This window comes from Pteropus medius, unplaced genomic scaffold (assembly GCF_902729225.1).
Source record: "Pteropus medius unplaced genomic scaffold, Ma_sr-lr_union100, whole genome shotgun sequence".
Classification (NCBI taxonomy): Eukaryota; Metazoa; Chordata; class Mammalia; order Chiroptera; family Pteropodidae; genus Pteropus; species Pteropus medius.
Window position 1 is genome coordinate 4,028,562 of NW_024344378.1, and position 21,821 is coordinate 4,050,382.

Consider the following 21,821-nt stretch of genomic DNA (forward strand, 5'->3'; position numbering starts at 1 on the left):
TCCAATTCTCGCGACATTTACCTCTGTCTGGCGGCAGGAAGCGAGACTGGGGATGAAAGCGGGGCGGGAGGGAGGCGGGGAGTCGGCTGCGCACGCGCGGTGAGGCCCGACTGGGCGACCTTCAGCGGGGCCGGTAGCACCATGTTTTCTCGGGCGGGCGTCGTTGGGGTCTCGGCCTGGGCCGTGCAGCCGCAATGGTATGGCAGCTTGCGGTCGGGACGGGAGCGCTGCGAAGGACGGAGGAGTTCGGTTAGGGGGAAGGGGAGGCGGGCGGAGGCGACTGAGACTACCCGGGGTCGCCGGCCGGCGGGGCCCCTAGTCCCGCGGAGGCCGCAGGAGGCGCCTTGGCCCCGGGAAGGCGCGCGAAGGGACTGGAGGGACAGCAGTCACGCCACGTCTCCCGAGGCGCGGGGGCGGGGTGCGGGCCACGAGGACGGGTCATCTCGGACCGCGGGTTGGAGACCTTGGTCCGAATGAAATTCAGGGCGGTCTTGGATTCACCCGGCTGATTATTAGCTGCTAATTAAACTTGGGGAGCTCCTGCTACGTGCCCGCAGCGAGTGTCACGCAGTCTTTACCCACAAAGTGAGGGAGGGGGAAGGGAGGACCCAAGGCCCGGCCCGGGGAAGGTTACGTTGTACTTGACGCCCTTGACGCCTTTTGAAACCCTCCAGGGCTGGGCAGTTTGCATGGGACCGTGCTGAGCGGGGAAACCCTCTAAGAGCTGAACGTTCGTTGAGCACCTGCCATGTAGCAGACAAGCTTTCCTGGGCACTGGCGAACCAAATAAGTGCCCTCGTGGGCTGATGGTAGTTTAGGTGCAAAGTCTTTTAGCAAGGAAGGGAAAGACGTGGTAATTAGTATCTTGAAACCATTATGCTGAAGCAGTTGCCCTGCAAGGTCATGAAATTGTCCCAAGGCCCTAAGGGGAAGAAGGAGATTTAAATGTCACCTGTTAACTGCCTTGCAAGTTCTAAGGATTTTAAACGTCGGTTCCGGAAAAATAATTGCGCTTTAGGAGGCCTAAGAGTAGCCAGATTAAAGCTGGTTTGTGCTGGTACCATATAACAGAATGGAATATCTTGAGGCTAAGCAAGAGTGGGAGAATTTCAGACAGCGCTAAGGAGATTATTAGCTATAGGCTGTGTGTAGCAATTCTCCGGTTTTACAGCACTGAACTTGAATTTTGTATCCTTATTTATGTGAAAGAACTGTAAAACATTAATTGAAATCGATATGGTTTTCATTAAGCAAAGAATTTCTAACAATTTTCAGAGTAATGTAATTAAATGCTATGTGAAATAGCTACATAAAAATGTTGGCTTTGTCTTAGATGTCAGGTTTGTGGGGGGGGGGTTCCTAATATTGAAAAAGTATTTATGGAAATTAAGAAGTCGCCATAAGTGGAACTCTCAGTCATGTAGGTCATGCTGTTTGTTAACCACTCAGCAGACATTTGACATTTGTTAAGTGCCCATGCTGCATCCAGTTGGGGTTGTGAAGAGTGCTAACATGTGGTGGTGAACAAACAGACATGGTCTTAGCTCAGTGGGACAGTGGGTGGCATGCAGGGGTGCTCAGAGACGTCAGCTCTCCTTCCCATCTCGCTACGCGTTAATGGTCAGTGTTAGAATCATAAGTGGTATCCAAGTTGATCTTTAAAAACTGCAAAGAGTTCCTGGAATGAGGACAAAATATTTTACGTAAAACTGTAAAAATTACTTATTTTAAATCCTGTAAGACAATTCGAAGATCGTTTAATAAAGAATTGTTTTAAATTAGAGTTGTCTCTCAGTCGGAGACAGCTACTGGCAGGACCCTAAATTGGGACCTCTCTCAGCAAATAAAACTGATCTTCATCCCTTTGGAATGTTGGTTTTAAATTGGTCGGTTATGAATATTCATCAGACATCGGAGTTCCACTGTAGAAAGCATATTCTATGCTCTTTTCAGATTTTCCATCACTGGATGCCTGAACTCTTTCTTGCCTCTTCTGCCTCTTTGCTTCCCATTCATTACAACTGCTTTTTTAATTCAGAAATGAAAACCATCTTAATATTTCACACTCCACAATTAATTTGGACAGGAAGAAAAACACCTTCGTTTTAAAAGAGCCGTGAGGTGGCATTTCCTTGGTTCTGTTTTGGTTATTGAAGGCTTTTAAATGTGCAGTTTGTTACTGTGTAGTTTGTTTCAGAGGGATTAGGTGCTAACATTAACTAAACACGAGGCTTACTTGACATCCTGATGAAATTGTTGTTTAGGGGAACAGAAAGAACCCTAAACTTTCAGAAATTGAAGCTGATTTTTAAAGAAATGGAAATAAGAAATTTGGGGAATGAGTCTGGTTTTTCTGTCTCAAATTAGGGGACAGTGCATTTCTATTTCCTAGTCTTCCACATTCTCTAAAATGGAACTATTTCAAAGTGGTAGAGCAGTCACCATATATTGAACTGTATACATTGAAAAGGAGGGGAGATGGCATTTCAGGAGGGAAAAGGGAGAGAGTCACCTGCGACTGAGAGAGCAGATAATTTACTTGGAAAAACCGCGAGGCATCAGGGTGTAGTATACGAGATGGGCTGGAGCGGAACTGCTGGGGGTGTATCCTGTCTGCCACTCACCTGGCTGTGTGACCTTGGACAGTTACTTGGTGTCTGTCTCTACCGCTTTCTTATCTGTTAAGTGGAGGTAATGATAGTACTACACAGTTAATGGTGAGCGCGAGGATGAAGTGAGTCAGTGTTTATAAAGAACCCAGGGCAGCGGGAGAAGGCTGCTGCGGGTCCAGATGTGTCCGTTGAAAACGAGTTTGTAATTAGTTTCTACATAAGATCCCAAGTGAGAAGGTTTCTTGCACTTGCCAAAGAAGACTGGACGGTGGGCGGTGGATGGTAAGAAGTGCCAGGGAGTCATTTGGTGGAGGCGCAGGGGATAGACTTGGGACTGTCACTCAGGCATTCGATATTAGAAGTAGACAGAATTTTCTGTTCCTTAACTCTTAGTGGATGCGGCTTCTTCCTTAACTTTCATTTCATACAGCGTTTGTAAACTCCTTAAAATCCTCTCGGGCTCTCCACTTCCTTTGCTCCGTCACTCCTCTAGCAGCCTCGCTGCCCCCTCCACCTCTGCCTTCTCAGCTCTTCTGACAGTGCTGTGTGGTCACAGTAGGTCATGGTAATCCAGTGATTTTCCCATCCATTGCATTCGATACATGTTTTCATTTGCAAAAACTGTGCATTCCGTAGAGCAAGCTATCCTTAAAGAGAGTACAGATCAGCTCACGGTTGTTCTGTACCCAAATCGTGCTTCAAAAACAAAGTTGTAACATAGATGGACATCTTTGGAACTAAATAAAGGCTAAACATGAGAGCGCTTCAAGCTTCAAAACAGGAAATTAGGACATGCGCACAGCATAAAGAAATCACAGATGATGTGATGTCGCACCCTCACTGGGGATACTGGCGGAAACCAGAACGTTCTGTGTTCGCCCAGGTATGGCGACTGGTTCACATTTGTTCCATGTCATAGTCTCTGACTAGAAACTTGTGTCAGTTAAATTGGAATGTCCGCCTAAAGCCACAGTGTCCAAATGTCACTCCTTATAATCGATAAATTTAGAACGTTTTAAGTGAAAAAGTTGTCACACCAAAAAAAAAAAAGAAAAAATTGTCCAAAAAATGGGGTCACTTTTCAAATGCCCTTATGGAAAAATGTTAAAGGACCAGTCATTCTGTCAGATGAGTCTGTACTCGAAAGAGCAAAGCTCGTCACTATGTAACAGCTTTAATCTTTTCCTTAGCCGGTTCATTCTTAGGACCAAACCTAGTATTTTCCGTACAATCTCCTTCCTCTTATTTTTCTTATTTTTTTTCAGCTGAGTAATACCAGCAGTAAGATACATAAGCCAAGAGATTTTTAAAGATAACTGTTTTGGTTATGACCTTTCAGACTTATTTTCATGCACATAAACACATATTACAGAAATGGGTCACATCATTTTATAACTTCATTTTTTTCAAAGTTATTATTAATGTTATTTTTTTAGTACAATTTTAGACTTACAGAAAAATTGAGCGTGTAGCACAGACACTTCCACATACCCCCACCACACTCTAGTCAGTTTCCCCAGCTAGTGACACCTCGCATCATTGTGGCCGATGTACTACAATCAGTGAACCAGTACCGACAGGTTATTAACGGAGGCACATCGTTTCATTAAGGCCACTCACGCTGTGTAGTTTTACGGGTTTGGACAAATGCATAATGACGCGTCTGCCACTACCGCATCATACAGAATAGTTTCACCGTCCTAAAAGTCTCTCCCAGAAATCCTGGCAACCACGGAGTTTTTTACTGTTGCTATAGTTTTGTCTTTTCTGGGCTGTCATATAGTTGCAATCAATGTATAGCCTGTACAGACTGGCTCCTTTCACTGAGCGCTATGCAGTTAGATTTCCTTCATGTCCTTTTGTGGCTTGAGAGCTCATTTATTTCTGTTGCTGAATATTACTTTACTGTAAGGGTGTACCAGTTCGTTACCCATTCATTCACGCTGAAGGACGTGAAGTGTCTGTTCCAGTCTTTTGCCCATTTTTTATTTGGGTTGTCTGTGTTCTTATTGTTGAATTTTAAGAATTCTTTGAATATGTTGGATATTAGCCCTTTAAAAGATACATGTTTTGCAGATATTTTCTCCCAGTATGTGGCTTGTCTTTTCATTCTTTTAACAATGTCTTTTAAAGAGCGAATTTTTTAAAAATAATGAAGTCCAGCTTACCATTTTTTGTTCATAGATCATGCTTTTGGTGTTTTATCTAAACACTCATAGCCAAACCCAAAGTACCTAGATTTTTCTCCTTTGGTATCTTGTAAAAGTTTTATAGTTTTGTGTTTTACATTTAGATCTAGGATCCATTTTGAGTTAATTTTTGCGAATATGTAGGATTGTTATCTAGATTAATATTTTTGCACATGGATGGCCAGTGGTCCAGCACTGTTTGTAGAAAAGAGTATCCTTTCTCCACTTAATTACCTTTGCTTCTTTATCAGACTGCAGCCGACTATATTTCTGTGGGTCTATTTCCAGGCTCTGTGTTTGGATCCAGTGATCTTCTACTTGTCCTTTATTTTGCTAGTACCATACTGTCCTGAACACTGTGACTTTATAGCAAGTCTTGAAATCAGGCAGAGTCAGTTCTCTGGCTTTGTACTTCTTCGTTATTGTGTTGGCTGTTCTTAGTATTTTGCCTTTCCACGCAAATGTTAAAGTTAGTTTATCGGTAACCACAAAGTAAGTCGCTGAGATTTTCCTCTTGGAACTGTATTGAGTCTGTAGATCAAGTTGGGAAGAATTGCCATTGAATCTTCCTATACATGAATATAGAATTGCTCTCCATTTATTTAGATTTTTAATTTCTTTCATGAGTTTTGAATTTTTTGTCATATAGATCTTATACATATTTTGTTAGATTTACACGTAAGTCTTTTGTGTGTTTATTAAGGTAAAATGTACAGAAGATTTACCATCATAACCATTTTGAAGTCTACACTCTGTATTTTTGTTTTCTTTATTCAAAACCCCAATTGTTTATATCTGGTACAAAGGAGAACAAATGACTTTTGTTATGTATCCTGCAACTCTCCTATAGGTGGTTAATTCCAAGAGTTTTCCTGCTGATTCTTTGGAATTTTTTCATAGACAGTCGTATTATCTATGAACAAAGCTTTATTTCTTCCCTCCCGATGTGTATGCCTTTCATTTCCTTTTCTTGACTTACTGCAGTAGGTAGAACATCAGTATGATGTTGAATAGGAGTGACGAGAGACGACATCTTGTTCACAGTCTTAGGTAGAGGGAAAGCTTCTAGTTTCTCACCATTAAACCATACAGTTTTTTTGCAGATGGTCTATTGGGTTGAAGTTGTTCTTAATTTGCTAAGAGGTGTTTGTTTTGAAAGAGTGTTAGGTTTTGTCAAATGCTTTTTCTGTATCTTTGATACGGTTTTTCTTTAACCTGTTGATGTGGTGGATATTATTTGATTTTTGAATGATGAAACAGCCTTGCATACCTAGAATAAGTCCTTCTTAGCTGTGGGTTATAATTCTTTTCAATACATCATTGAATTCAATTTGCTAATACTTCGTTAAGGATTTTTACATCTATGTTTATGAGAGATTGTTCTCCAATTGTCATTTCTTACAACATATTTATGTGGTTTTGGTACTAGGGTAATGCTGGCCTTGTAGAATTAGGAAAGTTCCCTAGTTGCTTCTAATTTTTTTTTCTTTTTTGGCGATTGGGCATCAACTACCATGTTTACTGACAGTTACAAATCTGTATCTCAAATCCTCCCGTGTTTCTCAGACCCTTGGGACATTTCCGCCTGGTCCCCCAGTCTTTTTAACTAAGTCATTATCTCCAGGGACATCACCCCACCCAGTTTGCCTGTCGTGGTTAATGACAGCACTGTCCATTCAGGTTATTAAGTTAGGATACTTCGGGTCATTCTTACTGTTTTCCTTTTCACTCATAAGAAGCTTACTCTCCAGTGTCTTGTTGCTTTGCTAATATCTTAGTCCAGCTCCTCATCCAGAAGCCACAGCAGCCCGTTATTTAGTCACCATGTCCGCAATATTCCAACGTCATTTTGTGCTTTTCACTGCCATCAAGATACGTCATTGAAAAACTAAAGTGATTTGTGGGCTTATAAACACGCATCACCTTCTTACTCCCTATTAAATGTTATTACCTGGCCTGCGTCCCGGCTTCAGAACCGCACCGCGTCCCTGGGAACGCCCCGCCCTCCTCATGCACGCACGCGCGGACTGGCTCCTCAGTCCCGGCGCTGCCGAGGCCAGTGCGGGACCCTGTTCAGGTCTAAGGGCCTTGGAGCACGTGCTGTCTCCCCTTAGGGTGGGACCCTCTCTTGTTTATCTTTCACTAACATCGCATTTAAATATATCAGTCTGACTTTCATGCACTGGCACTTTAAAGACTAGAAATTTCATGTAAATTTAATGTAAATCTGAGTTTTCATGAATCCTGTTTATGAGGCGATAGTTGCTGCTTGTGATTGGAGACCGTGTGCTGGAGCACAGTAGCTGCTTGGTAGATGTCGAGTTGGAAGAGCTAAAAATTGGTTTAAATACACTGCTTTCACACGGTTCATCGTGTTAGAACGTGTGTGATTTAACGAGCTGAGGAAGTCGCGGAAAGCTTTTTGGAGCTGGCTGACTTTGATAGTTAGACAGTCTAATGGAAACAACACAGCAGAGACGTGGAAGTAGGCTGGAGCGTGAGCGGATACCATGTGGCTTCCAGAAAGGTCCATGTTAGCTGAGTGAATTGAATGAGGCCTTTGCCACAGGGTTTGGCGTCAGTATTAAGGAGTTAAACACGTACGCATATACGTACGTTCAGAGCCCTACATTTAAGAGATTCTTCATGGGGCATCTTTGAATAAACTTTGAGTTTCAGAGTTTTTCTTGTATAATGGAGCTATTTTTCAAAAAATTAAAATAACTTTTTAAACCTTTATTCTCAGGATCCAAGTTCGAAATATGGCAACTTTGAAAGATAGTAAGTACTTTATCTCAATACATGACTTAAGAGAAACGAAATTTTGACAAAAATGCTTTTGAAAATGTGCTGCTTTAGCCTGTTACATATTTGGTCAAAACTGACAAAATGAGCCTATGTCACATGTGTGGGGCATTGAACTTCTTTTAGAAAAGACCAGTGGGAGGTGACACATGGCTCTTCTGATTCTGTCGTCTGTAGAACGATAATGATATAACTAAGAAAAACTATACTATTTGTATATATACTTTAAAATGTTATGGAATGTGTAGTTAAAGGCCATGTTCAGTACCATTTAATGTTTTCAATGGATACTTTATTGTCCTCTTATGTTGTCATTTCGCTTGTCAGGCCTGAGTAGCAGCTAGGTTTGACCTTTTATTAGTACTCATTCTAAAAGTAAGCCCAGTTTAGCATGATGTGGTTAATTGATGGTCTAAATGCTAATTATTCTACATTGCAGTTCAGAAAAACATTTCGATAAGTTGGCAAATGAAATTATAACTCTTTTATCTTAACAAAGCACTTCTATTTTTCAGTTACCAGGCGACTAAAGTCAATCAAAAACATCCAGAAAATTACCAAGTCTATGAAAATGGTGGCAGCAGCCAAATATGCCCGAGCTGAGAGGGAGCTGAAACCGGCTCGCGTGTATGGAATAGGATCTTTGGGTAAGAGAACAATGTGATTGCAGATTCTGAAGAGCACTGGCGTTTGTTTCGTGCTCACCAAGGTGATGGCTCTGAGTGTCTGACACACATCCGTTTGCACAGCGCCCTCTGAGGGTGGGGACTGGTAGGACCTTTGAAAAACTTTCTGGGCTGCTCAGTGCGCCGTGGAAAGAACTGAGAAGCGCCATGCGTGAGACCGTGTGGCTTGGTGCCATCCGCGAAGCGCGCATGATGCTGTGGGCCTGCGGGCTGGGCGGGCGGTGTGCGCCCGGCGGTGGGGAGCTGGCGGAGCCGCGGTGGTCGGGAGCACAGTGTTCAAACGTCAGCTGTAAACAGGGCGGTGTTTGCTTTTAACTTGAAGAAAATAAGCTTGTATCGATCTGTGTGTTAATGTATCTGTGTATGAGATGTAAATTGTCTCATGCACAGATGTAAATCGTCTCGTGCAGTAGTTTTCTTGTGCTCTTCCTTATTTTTCAGACACGCATGTACACTGCTAAATACTGCTCTATGAAGAAATCATAGAGCCATAGGCCTCAGTGGCAATGGCTCCCTGCTTTGAAATGCCATACTCGGTGTCCCTCGAGCGGAGTTGCTAGATTAGGTTTTAGCGACCCCTGCCAGCTCCAGCCATCTGCTGTCGTGAGTCTCCTTCTCTGCCAAGCACAGTTCTAAGCTCAGTAAATGCTGGTTCGTAAATTATTCTCTAGCCTGTTTATGTGAAAGAGGAAAGCCCTTTCACTAGTCACCTTTCTTGCTGATGCGAACAAGTATAATAAATGTGGTTCCTTTCAAAAGTGTATTACCGCACATTATCTAATAAAGAAACTGGCTTAGAGATCTGATTATTTGTGGTGAAATAGAAAAAATCCGGGTCAAGGCTGCCAGTCAGCTTCTAAAGTCCTTCAAACAAACACAAATACTAACTGGTAAATATTCGATGGCTGACCATTTGTAAATATTTAAAAATGTAAAGCAGGCATTTTATGCTGTACAATATATAATATGAAAAGAGACTTAAATATTTCCCCCACTCCGCTGAACCCCGGAGTTGAGTGCTTGCTTCTCCACTTTCTGCGGGGGTCCGGGTATTGGTGTTTGAGAATCGCTGCTCTGTGCTGGAAAAGGCCTGGCCAGAAACCCAGAACCCCGTCGCACAGGCTGCGCGTGGCACCCCGGAGACGCGGGAATATTTTGCCACGGGGAGCGCCAGCCGCTGACGTCTGTCGTGTGTTCACACTGGGCCGTGTGTCCCGCAGGCTGCTCCTAGCCAGCCGCTCCGCAGGGGCCGGGCCGGGCAGCATGTTCTCGGGGGCCTTTGGGACCTGCAGCTGTGCTGAGCTTCCCTTAAACTGCACACGGTCCTGACACAGCCACCCGACCTTCCTGCCCATCCTCCCGGTGGCTCAGACCTGCCCTGTGGTGTGGTGGCGCCTCTGGCTCCCTGTTGTCTCTCTCCCTCCGCCGTTTCTCCCAGTAAAGCCCGTGTGTGCTTCATCCTGCCAAATCCTCTCGGGTCCTCTGCTTCTTGGAAAACTAGACCAACAAAGCGAAGTTCTTACAGTGATCCCCCAAATAAAGTAGCATCATTTTAGCCTCAGCAGTTTTTGTAAAGCTTGACATGCAGATTATCCGAATAGCTCAGGAAACTTTGCTTTCTACTTTTTGGTTATAGACTGAAGATTTGCATTCTTTAGAAGTCTGATATCTAGGTAAGTTGGTACTTCTGTAACTCTGGCCTCTTTAGAAGTTCTTTCATTGTACTAGCGATTTCTTTTAGTCTGTGTTCAAGATAGTGGCCACTAATGGGCCCTTAGGAGCGTTTGTCATATAGAGATTTAAACCTTTGTGGTGTTCATCCTGATCGTAAATGGAATAAGTCCACAGGCACTTCAATTATATTAGGCAAGTGCCACCTAAATTTAAATGCTTCGTTTTGAAAATAGCCAGCTCTTATAAATTAAGGACTAATGTTGTATTTAGCATAAATTGCATATAAAATATTCGCTTCTTTTTGTTTGTTTTTTAAGCTCTTTATGAAAAAGCTGACATTAAGGGGCCCGAAGACAAGAAGAAACACCTCCTGATCGGAGTGTCCTCGGACAGAGGCCTTTGTGGTGCCATCCACTCCTCTGTCGCTAAGCAGATGAAAAACGAGGTGGCTACACTCACGGCGGCCGGGAAGGAAGTTAAGATTGTTGGAGTTGGCGATAAAATTAGGGGTATACTTCATAGGTAATTCAAACATATACTACTTACGTTTAGAAGGGTGCAAGAATGAATAAATGGAAGTTTCTTCCATACTGTATTTAGCAGGGTGCCCTTTTTTGGTTACCTGTTCTGTACTCATAGAGGGGTTTCCGTTTTATTTCTTCCAGCATATATTAGAAGATATAGGTTTTCCCTGTTTGCTACTTACCTTTGCTTCTCCTTTATCCAAACCATAAATGGAATGCAGTGGGAATATCAAAAGCTGCCGACATTTTAAAAGATGAGAACTGAACTCTGAGGGGCTGTCACAGCCCAGAAATGTCAGGAAGGAATGACAGCTCACCGGGCTTGGAAGGACAGGGCACAGGGGTAGGACACACGACGGGCTGACCACTGGTATTTAGTCCTTTGCAGGAGCTGGTGGGAAGCAGTGATCACGTACTGTGTGGAGCGACTTAATTTAGTGAACTCCCTGCCCCCAAAACACTTATCCATGGCGGTAAAATGTCCTCCTCGTTCCCTGTGTTCTTTCAGCAGAATTATTCTGTTAAACTATGTTATGATCACTTTATTTCCTCGTAGGACTCACTCTGACCAGTTTCTGGTGACATTCAAAGAAGTGGGAAGAAAACCCCCCACTTTTGGAGACGCGTCGGTCATCGCCCTGGAATTACTAAACTCTGGCTATGAGTTTGATGAGGGGTCTATCATCTTTAATCAGTTCAGGCAAGAAAGTTTAGAAATTAAAGCTGTTTTTTGTTTATGGTCGTGTTTTAAAACATGTCTGCTTAACGGTTCAAAAGTTCTTATTTTGAAATTTACATTTGCTTTCGTCATTTCTAGGTCTGTCATCTCCTACAAAACAGAAGAAAAGCCCATCTTTTCCCTCAATACCATTGCGAGTTCTGGTGCGTAGTTTTGCGTGACCAGTATTTTCCGTGAAGAAAGGGGAGATTTGTGCATTTAGGAAAACAGCGTTTCTCAGGATGGCCTTTTGCGCAGTGGCAAAATGACGTCGGGCCGTTTCTCTCACCCTCTGTTCGTGGCTTTCCTGATGTCTCCGCTCACGCATTGTTTGACAACTCTTTATTTGCTTCATTAATCAAACAAATAAACGTCTGTCGGGGGCCGTCATCAGACATGCTTTCTGTCCCCGGGGATTGAAGAGTCCAGCTGGAGATCGGCTCTGGGCCTTTGCGGGCGGCTCCAGCGCCACCTGAGGCTCCAGCACTCTGAACAGGCTCACGGCTCGTTCACGTGGCCCAGTCGGTTTCGTTCCGTTGTCTGAATAAAGCCACCGCTGCTCAGAGGAGCACCCTAGAAATGATATTCTGGAACCGATTTCATTTTCTCGAGGCATTGTCCCCTTTGGTGTGTCGTGTTTCATCTATCCTGAGATGTACACTTGTTTACATTTTAACATCTCTGCGGCCAGGATGCCTCTCCCAGTCAGCGGGACGCCACTTTTAACTGGCTGTGTCATTTCCTTTCTTAACGGCACGTCAGATGGCGTGCGGGTTATAACAGCACCTTACGTTTGACGTGACGATCCTGTCACAGCGTTCCCTGCTGAATGAATTCTGACATTGCAGCTAAATTCCTGCAGCACGATGACTGATGTCCACATCAGCCTCTAGTTCTCCCAGTTTTCCAGTCTTAGAAATGTTTTCCCTCTCTCGGTTCCTGACTGATACTTTTTAGTTTCTCCAGTAATCACAAGGGGAAACTGGGATTTTTGTATTACACTGTATTAGTTTCAGTTTTCAATTTCTTTATTGAAAGAAACATTTATTGAATGTTTGCTGGCTTTGTGCCAGGCGCTCAGCCAGACTCTCTAGAGGGCCTCATAACCATGAAGTGTAACAAAGTTACTTAACGCAGAATGGACAATGCTCTGCGTTCGTGTTTTGCTGAAAGTCCGCTGTGATGTGCAGTGTGGAAATGGATGAAACTCCTAGGGCCGAGTCTTGACCTGTGTTATGTTTATCTCTGCTGTGTAGTTATGAAGGGTTTTTACAAGTCAGCTGTTCTGATTAAATCGGTCTCTGTGCCATATGGCTTCAGAGTTTATCACCTGTTTTCACAGAGAGCATGAGCATCTATGACGACATTGATGCCGATGTGCTGCAGAATTACCAGGAGTACAGTCTGGCCAACATCATCTACTACTCTCTCAAGGAGTCCACCACGAGCGAGCAGAGCGCCAGGATGACGGCTATGGACAACGCCAGCAAGAACGCTTGTGAGCACAGCAGATGCCCGAGAGAGGTCTCTGCATGCAGACCTCACACCAGAGCAGGGCCATTCTTCCAGAGCGCTGGAAGCAGGAGAGCGAGGACCGAGTCCTGGGCTCTGCACTGGTTCTGTGAAATTTTTGACCAAACACCATCTTTCCTTGCTTGAATTTTCTCATCTGAGAAGATAGAAAAATAATGCACTCTGCCTTAAAGGAAGTATATCTTTCTTGGTAGGCAGTAAATTTGCAAGTCTGGCAAACGAGTCCCATGGAAGATATTGAAATATCTTCTTGAAATTTTTTGAGAGGCCAATTTTGGTACCCTTCCCCCAACCCTATCTCCTCCTCCCTCCCCCCACCGAAAAACTAGGATTCTCTTGTTAAATTATATAAGCAATGTAATGTCTATGAGCAGGTTAACGAAGATGTTCTTTGTCTAATCTTTCCGTTTTCTTTGTAGCTGAGATGATTGACAAGTTGACTTTGACTTTCAATCGCACGCGTCAAGCTGTCATCACAAAGGAGTTGATCGAAATCATCTCTGGTGCTGCGGCTCTGTAAGTAACTGCAGATGGCCTGCAGAGAGTTGGTTCTCATCTCTGTGTCTGCTGGTTTAAGCTTGGGATGTTTGAAAGTTTTTGCGTGTGTTTTGTCTGTTAAAGACGAAATGATCCATTAATCTTGTAACCTTGCTCTTAGAGCATAAAAATCTGGTGAGAATGGAATCTCTGGTTTATTCTGATGGTTCCAAACTCCGTTTCTTCTTGTTAGCAATCAGTATGTTACCAGCTTTCACTTCACCAAAGTATTAGGGATAAGGATTTGAATAATTCAGTATCATAAAATTTGTCTTTGGAACTTAAAATATTATAAACCAGGACTGGTTTGGGGTTTTGGGTTGGACTGGAAATCTCTAAATCATGGAATGATAGTAAAGTCCAGGAATTTTTTAATTATTGAGTTTTCTGTATCAGTACCATTTTCCTTAAAATTTCTTGTTGTCTAGATATGTTAATGTTTGTGAAACCAGGTTAAGGTAGTGAGGATTCTATTCAAAAAACGATTAAATCGCACACCCATTAAATGCAAAGTCGAGTGCCGGGCTTAGTGTTAGAGAACATGACCCTCCTTGCAAGGTGTTAATGTTCTAGTAGGATAAAAAAAATACGCAGATGGTCGTGAGGGAGAAAACATGTCGCATGTTATCTTTGACTCATTCTCCCCTCCTAATTCCTCACCAAGTTCTCTTAAGTTTTTCTTTCTAAATAGCCCTTGACTCTTTCTCCTTTATGCCCATTTAATGCAGATCCTTGTCATTTATCTGCTGCATAAGAAAAGATATTTTTGGAGAGCCTCTTAAGCGCCAGACCCTGTACGAGGCCCTGAGGATGTACTGGTGACAGTATTTGCCCTCAGGGAGCTCACAGCCCTAACAGGGAACACAGACAGCCGAATTAGAAATTGCAGTAGAATGGGGGTCAGCAGACTGCGGCCCGGAGTTAGGGATGGTTTTCACATTTTTGAAGGGTTATAAAAAGAGAGACAGTATGTGACCCACAAAGCCTAAAATATTTAGCTCTTTACAGAAAAAACGTGCCGATCCTGTCACAGTGGTCTGAGGGAAGTTAAGAGAACCGTTCTCTCAGGCATCCCAAAATCAGCTCAGCTTGACCCGAGCGAGCCAGCAGTCGCTGGCCGCCGGCTCCCACTCAGCAGCCCCGTCCCCTCCACCACCCGTCCTGCCTCCCGCGGACCAGCCAGGTCTGCAGACACCTCCCGTTCTCGCACTTTCGCCTGAAGCGCCTCTTTTCTTCCCCTCGCACCTCGGCTCTCCGTCTGACAGGCCCCCCTTTATCCTTCCCGAGCCGGGAGCCGTGCCCCCAGAGCACCCCTGCAGCGCGTGGGCGGGCACCGCTTAGCAGCCTCTGCGCCCACATGTCAGTGCTTACATGCATTAGGATGGCCTTGTTATTTGTCCTTCTGCTCCTGAGACTGGGGAGGGACCGTGTCTTAACTTCCATAGCCCCACGGCCTGGCACGTGCTTCCCCAGTGAATGTCCAGTGAATGATTGACGTGCCATAGTATATTAAGAACTGGAAGCTCATTCAGAAGAGGGAGAAATGACATCTTACTAGGTGTGTGAAAACGTGGGTCCGTGTTTAAGAATCGGAAAAGGTCATCAGTTTGGTGGACCCTCAATGGCCCCTGAGTGTCAGCCGGGGTAAGGGCTGCTCAGAATGCCAGGGAGACGCAGACAAAACTGACCAGGACCATGCCACAAGGTATCAGGTCCATCAGCTCTGCTGTCCTAAGGGTCCTTCCTTCCCTAAATGCCGTCCGTGCATATTTCTCAAGACTAAGCCACCTCCCAGCCTGGCACTGACGTTCTCTCGGCATCGGGGAGTACAGAGCAGTGACGAGCAGCCTGCCACCTAACATCTTGCTAAACCGGGTTCGAATACTCTCTGCAACCGAGTTTTGCCATTTGTAACATAGGACTAACCCACGGGTCAAATAACTATTTCTTCCATTATCCTTGTCACATGCTAAGCTGATTTCTTGGATGGCAGGTGTGGGAGGGGGAAGAACCGCGTCCTTCAGGGCCGGGGGGTGGGGTGGGGTTGGCTGTGAGGCCCAGGGAATCAGGTTCTTTGTTTGCTCTTGAGAAGGGAAGGTGAGGGACGGTACAACCTGCGTGGAATTGGAGACCCGGGTCCTGCTGGGTGGCTGCAGAGAGAAATGGGGAGAGGGCAGTTGCGACATGAAAACTGGGAGTTAAAAAGGAAATTCCAGCAACTGGACATTGACGTAAATTTTCACCTTCTAGAAAGGCTGTGTCCGTCTTTCATAAAGTTAGCCGCATAGGCCAGAGCTGGCCCGTTCATGTGAACAGACTCGCACATTCGCTCACTCATGGTTATTCTGGTTAAAAACTCTACTATTTAACAAACACATTTGGTTCTTAAGTAATAAAGTAAAAAGCATGAATAAACCATAATATTTGAGGTGTCAAGTACTAGTTGCAAGCCTAAAAAATGTTCATATATTGTGTGCTATTTATAGAAAAAGTAGTGATTTTAATATTTTCAGTCTTGCCTATTTGCATGAAGATGGTTTTATTGCTTTTAACCAGATTGAAATCTATAACTTTATTAAGGGTCGTTGCTGAGTCTGTTTTAAGACCAGTGAGTGTGCGGCACACTCGGGGAGCGGGTGGAAATGTTTCTGTTTAGTTGGAGGCGAACGTGATTAACGAGCATGGACTGCTTCTTAACCAGCTTGTTTGTGTTTGTTTTTTTCCTTCTAATACAATAACCAGGGATTAACGAAAATCAAGTTTCATCCTCAGACACGAGGTAAAGTGGTGACGTTTTACATGCTCTCCCCACCCTTCTTCAGAAAAGAAACCCAGCCGCTAACGGAAGCTGGTTTAGCAGCAGTGACGCTGATGCTGACAGTTAGATGCCGGCCTGTCACGTGGCGGTGGCCGGGGGCGTGTGGGCGGTGCAGTGGGCTTTTTCCCCTCAGATCAGTCTCGTAGACCACAGGGTAGAGAATGAGCACCGTGTCAAGACACTAAGTGTGGACCGGTGCAGAGAGCTGTTTCTCAGACGTTCCGGCCTCAGGACCTCCCACTTAACCGATCAGCTAGCTCATCGGCTTGTGTTCATTCTCTCCTGACACCACACTCAGGAGGACGCGGCCGCACACTCTTGACACTGAGAACAAAACAGGCACATAGCATCGCCATGGAAACCATCTTGCCCTCACAGACCCTGTGAACGGCCCCCCAGACCCCAGTTTGAGAACTGCTAGTGTAGAGTAACAGCTTTATTATGTAAAGTCCGTTCTTTAAACCCCACTTGGGTATATTTATCTCTCGATGTCATTATTTTCTCAGAAACACTGCTTGATTTTTATTTGTTCTGTACTTTGTTTTTCAGGTAAAGAAGGAAAATCCAGCCACCTGATTTTGTTTTTAGTTTATTGCTGTCCTGGTCAGAAGAAATTATCGGTCCATTGTTTAAATTACTAAAGATGGCAAGATATTTGTAAATTACCTCATAATAAACAACTTAAAATAAGAAAATCACTGTCTTAGTATATCAGAACAACACTTACAGTTTTCGAAATGAGATGCTAAAATATTTATAATTATTAACATGCCTACTATTAATTTTTTTGTTTGGTGGGAAAATCATTGAAGAGGCTTTTCTAAACAATCTTAAAAAGTCTGGCTTCTGGGGTCAGGGTGGATGCAAGAGGCGCCGGGCCACACCCGCAGCCCAGGGACCGTCCTTTTGCGTCTTCAAAGAGCAGCAACACAGCGAAGTAAAAATGCCGCTGGGGCCCCTTGCCGTTTCTCATATATGGGATGTAGGATTCCAGGCATACACGTGGCCTAAATAAAGTCTTAAAAATCTCTCCTAAGCACTGAGAAACATTCCCCTGTGATATTTGCTCCGTGTTCACATGTAGATACCACGCCATGGTATCTACATGTGAACATGGAGATGCCTCACTGATTCCGCGCCATGAGTTGGCCATGCCAGAATCTCGGCGGTTTTCCTATTTGCTTAAAATAGGGACTTTTTTTATGATAAAAGTAACATAATTTCTAAAAACATTCCAGAACTATAAAAAGATATAAATAAAAGCTCATTCTCCGTTAATTGATGTGTATTACTCGACTTTAAAAAAACATTAAATAAATACATATATTTAGAAAGAATTCAGATATTTTATTTTGTAAAAAACTATAAAAATGAATTGAACAGCAATATAAAAACTAGTCAGCCAGCACAAGTAAACAACAGTAATGCCATTAAGAGCAGCTGGCTGCCAGGGGATAAACCAAATGAGCCCAGGGTCGATTCTAGCTCCCCTAAAACTAAGAGCCACCTCGGGGTGGGCCACCAGGCGCAGCTGTGAAGCACAGCGGGCCGCGGGCGAGGCACTGGGCAGAGGGCCCTGTGAACCAGGTGGCAAGTCCCTTTCAGGAACATTGGTGATCTTGATTCTGAACTCACCGTGGTCCACCTCCAGTCTCCAGGCTAGCGGAACACTTCTGTGAGGACGAATCGAATGTTCTAGGCCATGGTAGGAGGGAAAGTGGGAATTGAAGCCTACAGTAACAGTTACCTCAGGCTGACTGGCACACTCGCGCAGGGGAGGGGGAAGGGGAGCGGGCGGTCACGGCCCTTGGGCTGCCCCGAGTGTGGGATGTCGTCTGGTGGTGTCCCCAGTCTGGTACAGACAGCCTGGGTTTTCTCTTTGCTTTCCTGAGAAAACAGGATAGCAGTTTAACAAACTTTACTCATGCAATCATTTTGTCATTATAGTTGCCCTGTTAGGACACTTTGCAAAATAAAAAGGGTATAACTTGGGCGAACAACTCAGGCTTGCTCTTCACTGCTCTCCATGTGTGAGCTGCACGGCCTGTGCCCCGGGTCACTGTTCCAGGTTGATCCCGCCCCAGCAGTTACTCGTTAATTCCTACCGCTGGTTCCTACTGCTGGTCACCGGTTCTTGAGGGCTTCATTTGAGACATCTCTTCCTCCCGGCAGGACGCCTTCTCAGTCCCCTCGGCTCCCCCCACATGGGGCTGAGTGTCCCTCCTGGGAGCTCACCAATTATATCCCTTATATTTTGTCATTACTTTGTTCAAGACTTTTGATTGTATCTCCAGTTTAAAAATGCCAGTGGCTTCTATCTAGAACTGATGATCGCTTTTACATAGTTCAGGCAGCACTTTATCACAGAGCCTTGCCCCGTGTCATATGTATTAACACTGATTCATTTAATCCTCATAACCCTATAACGGAAGTACTATTTTAATCTCCATTTTACATAGGATAAAGATTCTGTAACTCGCCCAAGGTTACGGGTGGGGAGAATGGCCTGGGATTCCAACCCAGGCTTCGCTCCAGTCCAAGCTCTTAACCACTGCTCTGTGCTTGTAAGACGACCTTTCCTGTGTGTGGTCGGTAAAGCAATCTACACCCTTGCTTAGTTTGATTTCTCAAGACACCGTCTGTGAGAAAGCAGTGGGAGAGAAGTATCAGAATTCTAATACTGCCATTTCCCCCCATTCGGTATCGCTTTCCTTCATGTAATCAGATGGTATTTCAGAGTGGGAAAATCTTCAGTCTTATCCAACAGTGGGCACACAGATTTGTAACAAAAGGGTTATGTCACCAACAGGCAAAGCACTATTTCAATGAGAAAAAAAACCTCAATTAAAAAATAGACAATAGACACTGTCTTTTCACCCATCAGATTGTTAAAGATTAAAGGTAGACAGTTTTAGAAAGTAGGGATAATCGATCTCACGTGCTGTTCGTGAAAGCTTCCAATCTCTTTGAGAGTAAGATTTGGCAGTCTATTAAATTTAAAAAATGGACAGTTTATCAATTCCACTAATAACCTAGTGTATGAAAGTACTCATACAGGTGTGCAGACTGTCCGAGGATGCTCATTTTGGCCCATCCTTGCTCATTCATTCAAGAAGGATGCTCATTCATTGAAGACCATGTGACATTTCAGAGCAATGCTGGTAGAGACCTAAAAGCTTTCAGAGGAAAACGTCACAAAGGTTCAGAAATCAAAATGGCTTCAAGTCAAGGAGAGGAGGACGCAGAGGAAACCTAGCCTACCGGCACCCCAATCTTGCACACCCAGCCTCCAGAACTGTGAGAAAATAAACATCTGTTGTTTAAGCCCCTCCCAGTCCGTCATTTTCTTCCGGCAGCCAGAGGTGACTAAGCACACTATAAAGTCAACACATGGCAGGTTGACCCCAGGGGCCTGTTTCATCCTAGAAAGTGCAGCTGTTTGTATAATTTGGCCTTTCCCGCTCACGATGTTTGATATGCTCGTGTCCCACGTCAAGCTGTGTCACACCAAGGGAGTGACACATTTTACAGCAAAGGACGTTGGGAGTGTACACATGACCGTGAAATGTCATGTCACACACACCACACCACTCAGAAGCTGTCAGCCTGGCAGAGCCACAGAACAGTGAAAGCAGCAGTTTGCAGCCAGCCTAGCAAAGACGGGGCGCAGTCCCCCAGGATGCCACGTACACTTTAGGTTAGTGACTTGTCTGTAGTGCCAGGTTCCCAAGAGGTAGACGACGTGCGGTGGAAGCCGGAGTTCCCCACTTTGCCCCACTCCCAGCGACCCACCTGGGAAGTTGTCCTTGTCCTTGCAGCTCTGGCTGCCCCAGGTCAAGAGTCCTAGTTCTCAAAAGGGAAAATGTTTTCCTTAGGGGACAGAGAAGGAGTTCACCAAAGTATTAGCTATAGTTGCCACCTGGGCACTTCGGCCAGGAAACGGCATGCAGAGAGGAGTCCCCGTATGGGCAGGAGTAACTGGCCCGTGTTGCCAGGAGGTCAGGCTGCTTACACGGGGCGAGGAGGGACAGCTGGCGCCCGAGGGGTCTGGCTGGGCGCCACCTGGTGCTCTTGCCTAATGACCGTCTGTGAACAGGTTTGGCAGCCACAGTCTGGAAATGGCATGGAAAGCTGGGGCTCAGACCTGCAGGTGATGGCCTGGGTCGTGCCGCTAGGTCAGCACTGACTGGTAGTGGTGCTGGCTGAGGGTGAGAGAAATCTAGAATGGAAGGCAGAGGAAGACGGATTAACGGAGGCCTGGCGGTGACAGCAGGGGCCATGATGTGTCTCCTGTCCTTCCTCCTCGATGTCTTCTCCAGGAAAGACGGGCCCCGCAATCCTGGCATGGCTGGGCCTCACACACTGAGAAGTGGGCCACAGGGTGCAAGGGGTGGAGCCTAGCTGCCAAGATTTGAATGTCTGTGTCCCCCCCAGATTCACACGTTGGAATCCCATGCCCAACGTGATGGCATTGGAAGGTGCCTTTAGGGTAACTAGTCACGAGCAAGGAGCCCGCTGATGAGGCCAACGCTCTCATAAGACCCCACAGAGCTCCCTAGCTCCTTATGAGGATTGGACAGAAGGCCCTCGCCCGAGCATGCTGGCACCCTGACCTCCGACCTCCAGTCTCCAGAACCGTGAGAAATAGGTAGGTAGCTTCCCCAGTTTGTTGTGGGCGCGGTTAATCAGGTATTCTGGACAAGATCGTTCTCATTGAGATCGCGGTTTGGGATCGGTCAGTTGGATCGGATCTGGGGTGGCTTGCAAGCCTCCTTCCCACCGGTGGGTGATCCCGAGGCACTCCCAGGAGGAGGAATGCAGCAGGAAATCAGCTCAAGTGGCTTCCCAGAACAGACAGTGACAAAAACTATATGAGAATGTCGCTGTTTAAGGAATACATGCAGTATTTCTGGGTCATGAAATTTGCAATTATTTTCCAACTTTGAAAAAATAAGGCTGATGTGTATGAATATAATAAATATGGCAAAATGTTGACAATTGGGTAGATAGAATAAGGAGCCCTGTTTATGCACCTACAGTTTCAACTGCCTGTAGTTGGAAATTTTCAAAAATGTGGCATTGAGGGTTAAAAGCTTACTGACACACACACACGAGAGGACTCATAAAGAACCTCGAAGGTACTAGAAAGGTGAAGTTTTGTGAGATTCAGATTTTAGAGTTGAAATCAAGGTGGTCAATGTTCGCTTGGCTTCCTGGGCTAGTCAAGCAAAGGTTAGATGTAGCATCGAAAGGCCTCTGAGAATCTTGAGGGTCCAGAAAAGATGGAGTGGAGAAAATGAAGTGAGCACCTGCACCCTCTAACATAACACCTTGCTCTTCCCTACAGATGATGTTTAGCTGAAGTACCATATTTTCAGTTCTATTGGTTTTAAGACTTTTAAAGTCAGACCTCTAATGTTAAAGGTTCTGGCACAACTGAAATGCTTTCAGAAACTCTACAATTTGTGCGAGGTACATATCTAAACTCGAATACTAAATACAAAGATAGTTAAAAGAAGACTAGAAACGACAAAGCCAGATACAGAGAGGACAGCGATAAGGGAGGAAGGAGGAAGGTACAGTCAGGGCTTGCTTGTTGGAAAAAACACAAGCGTGCCACACACACCCACCCACACCTTTACCCACCCATATTTAAGAAGCAGTAAATTCTGCCATGACAAACCTGGCTGAATCTGCCTTGACCTTGGAATTAGTTTGCTCAAAA

General features: G+C 44.9%; 1 protein-coding gene across 1 annotated transcript; it reads left to right on the forward strand.

Moving 5' to 3' along the window:
* Positions 1-47: 47 nt before the first annotated feature.
* Positions 48-16,791, forward strand: ATP5F1C (ATP synthase F1 subunit gamma). The gene is made up of 10 exons (XM_039871040.1): positions 48-197; positions 7,548-7,582; positions 8,122-8,253; positions 10,284-10,488; positions 11,047-11,190; positions 11,308-11,372; positions 12,551-12,706; positions 13,161-13,257; positions 16,021-16,057; positions 16,646-16,791. Exons 1-9 carry the CDS (start codon positions 142-144, stop codon positions 16,025-16,027), a joined length of 897 nt encoding a protein of 298 aa, XP_039726974.1. The 5' UTR covers positions 48-141; the 3' UTR covers positions 16,028-16,057; positions 16,646-16,791.
* Positions 16,792-21,821: the final 5,030 nt, after the last annotated feature.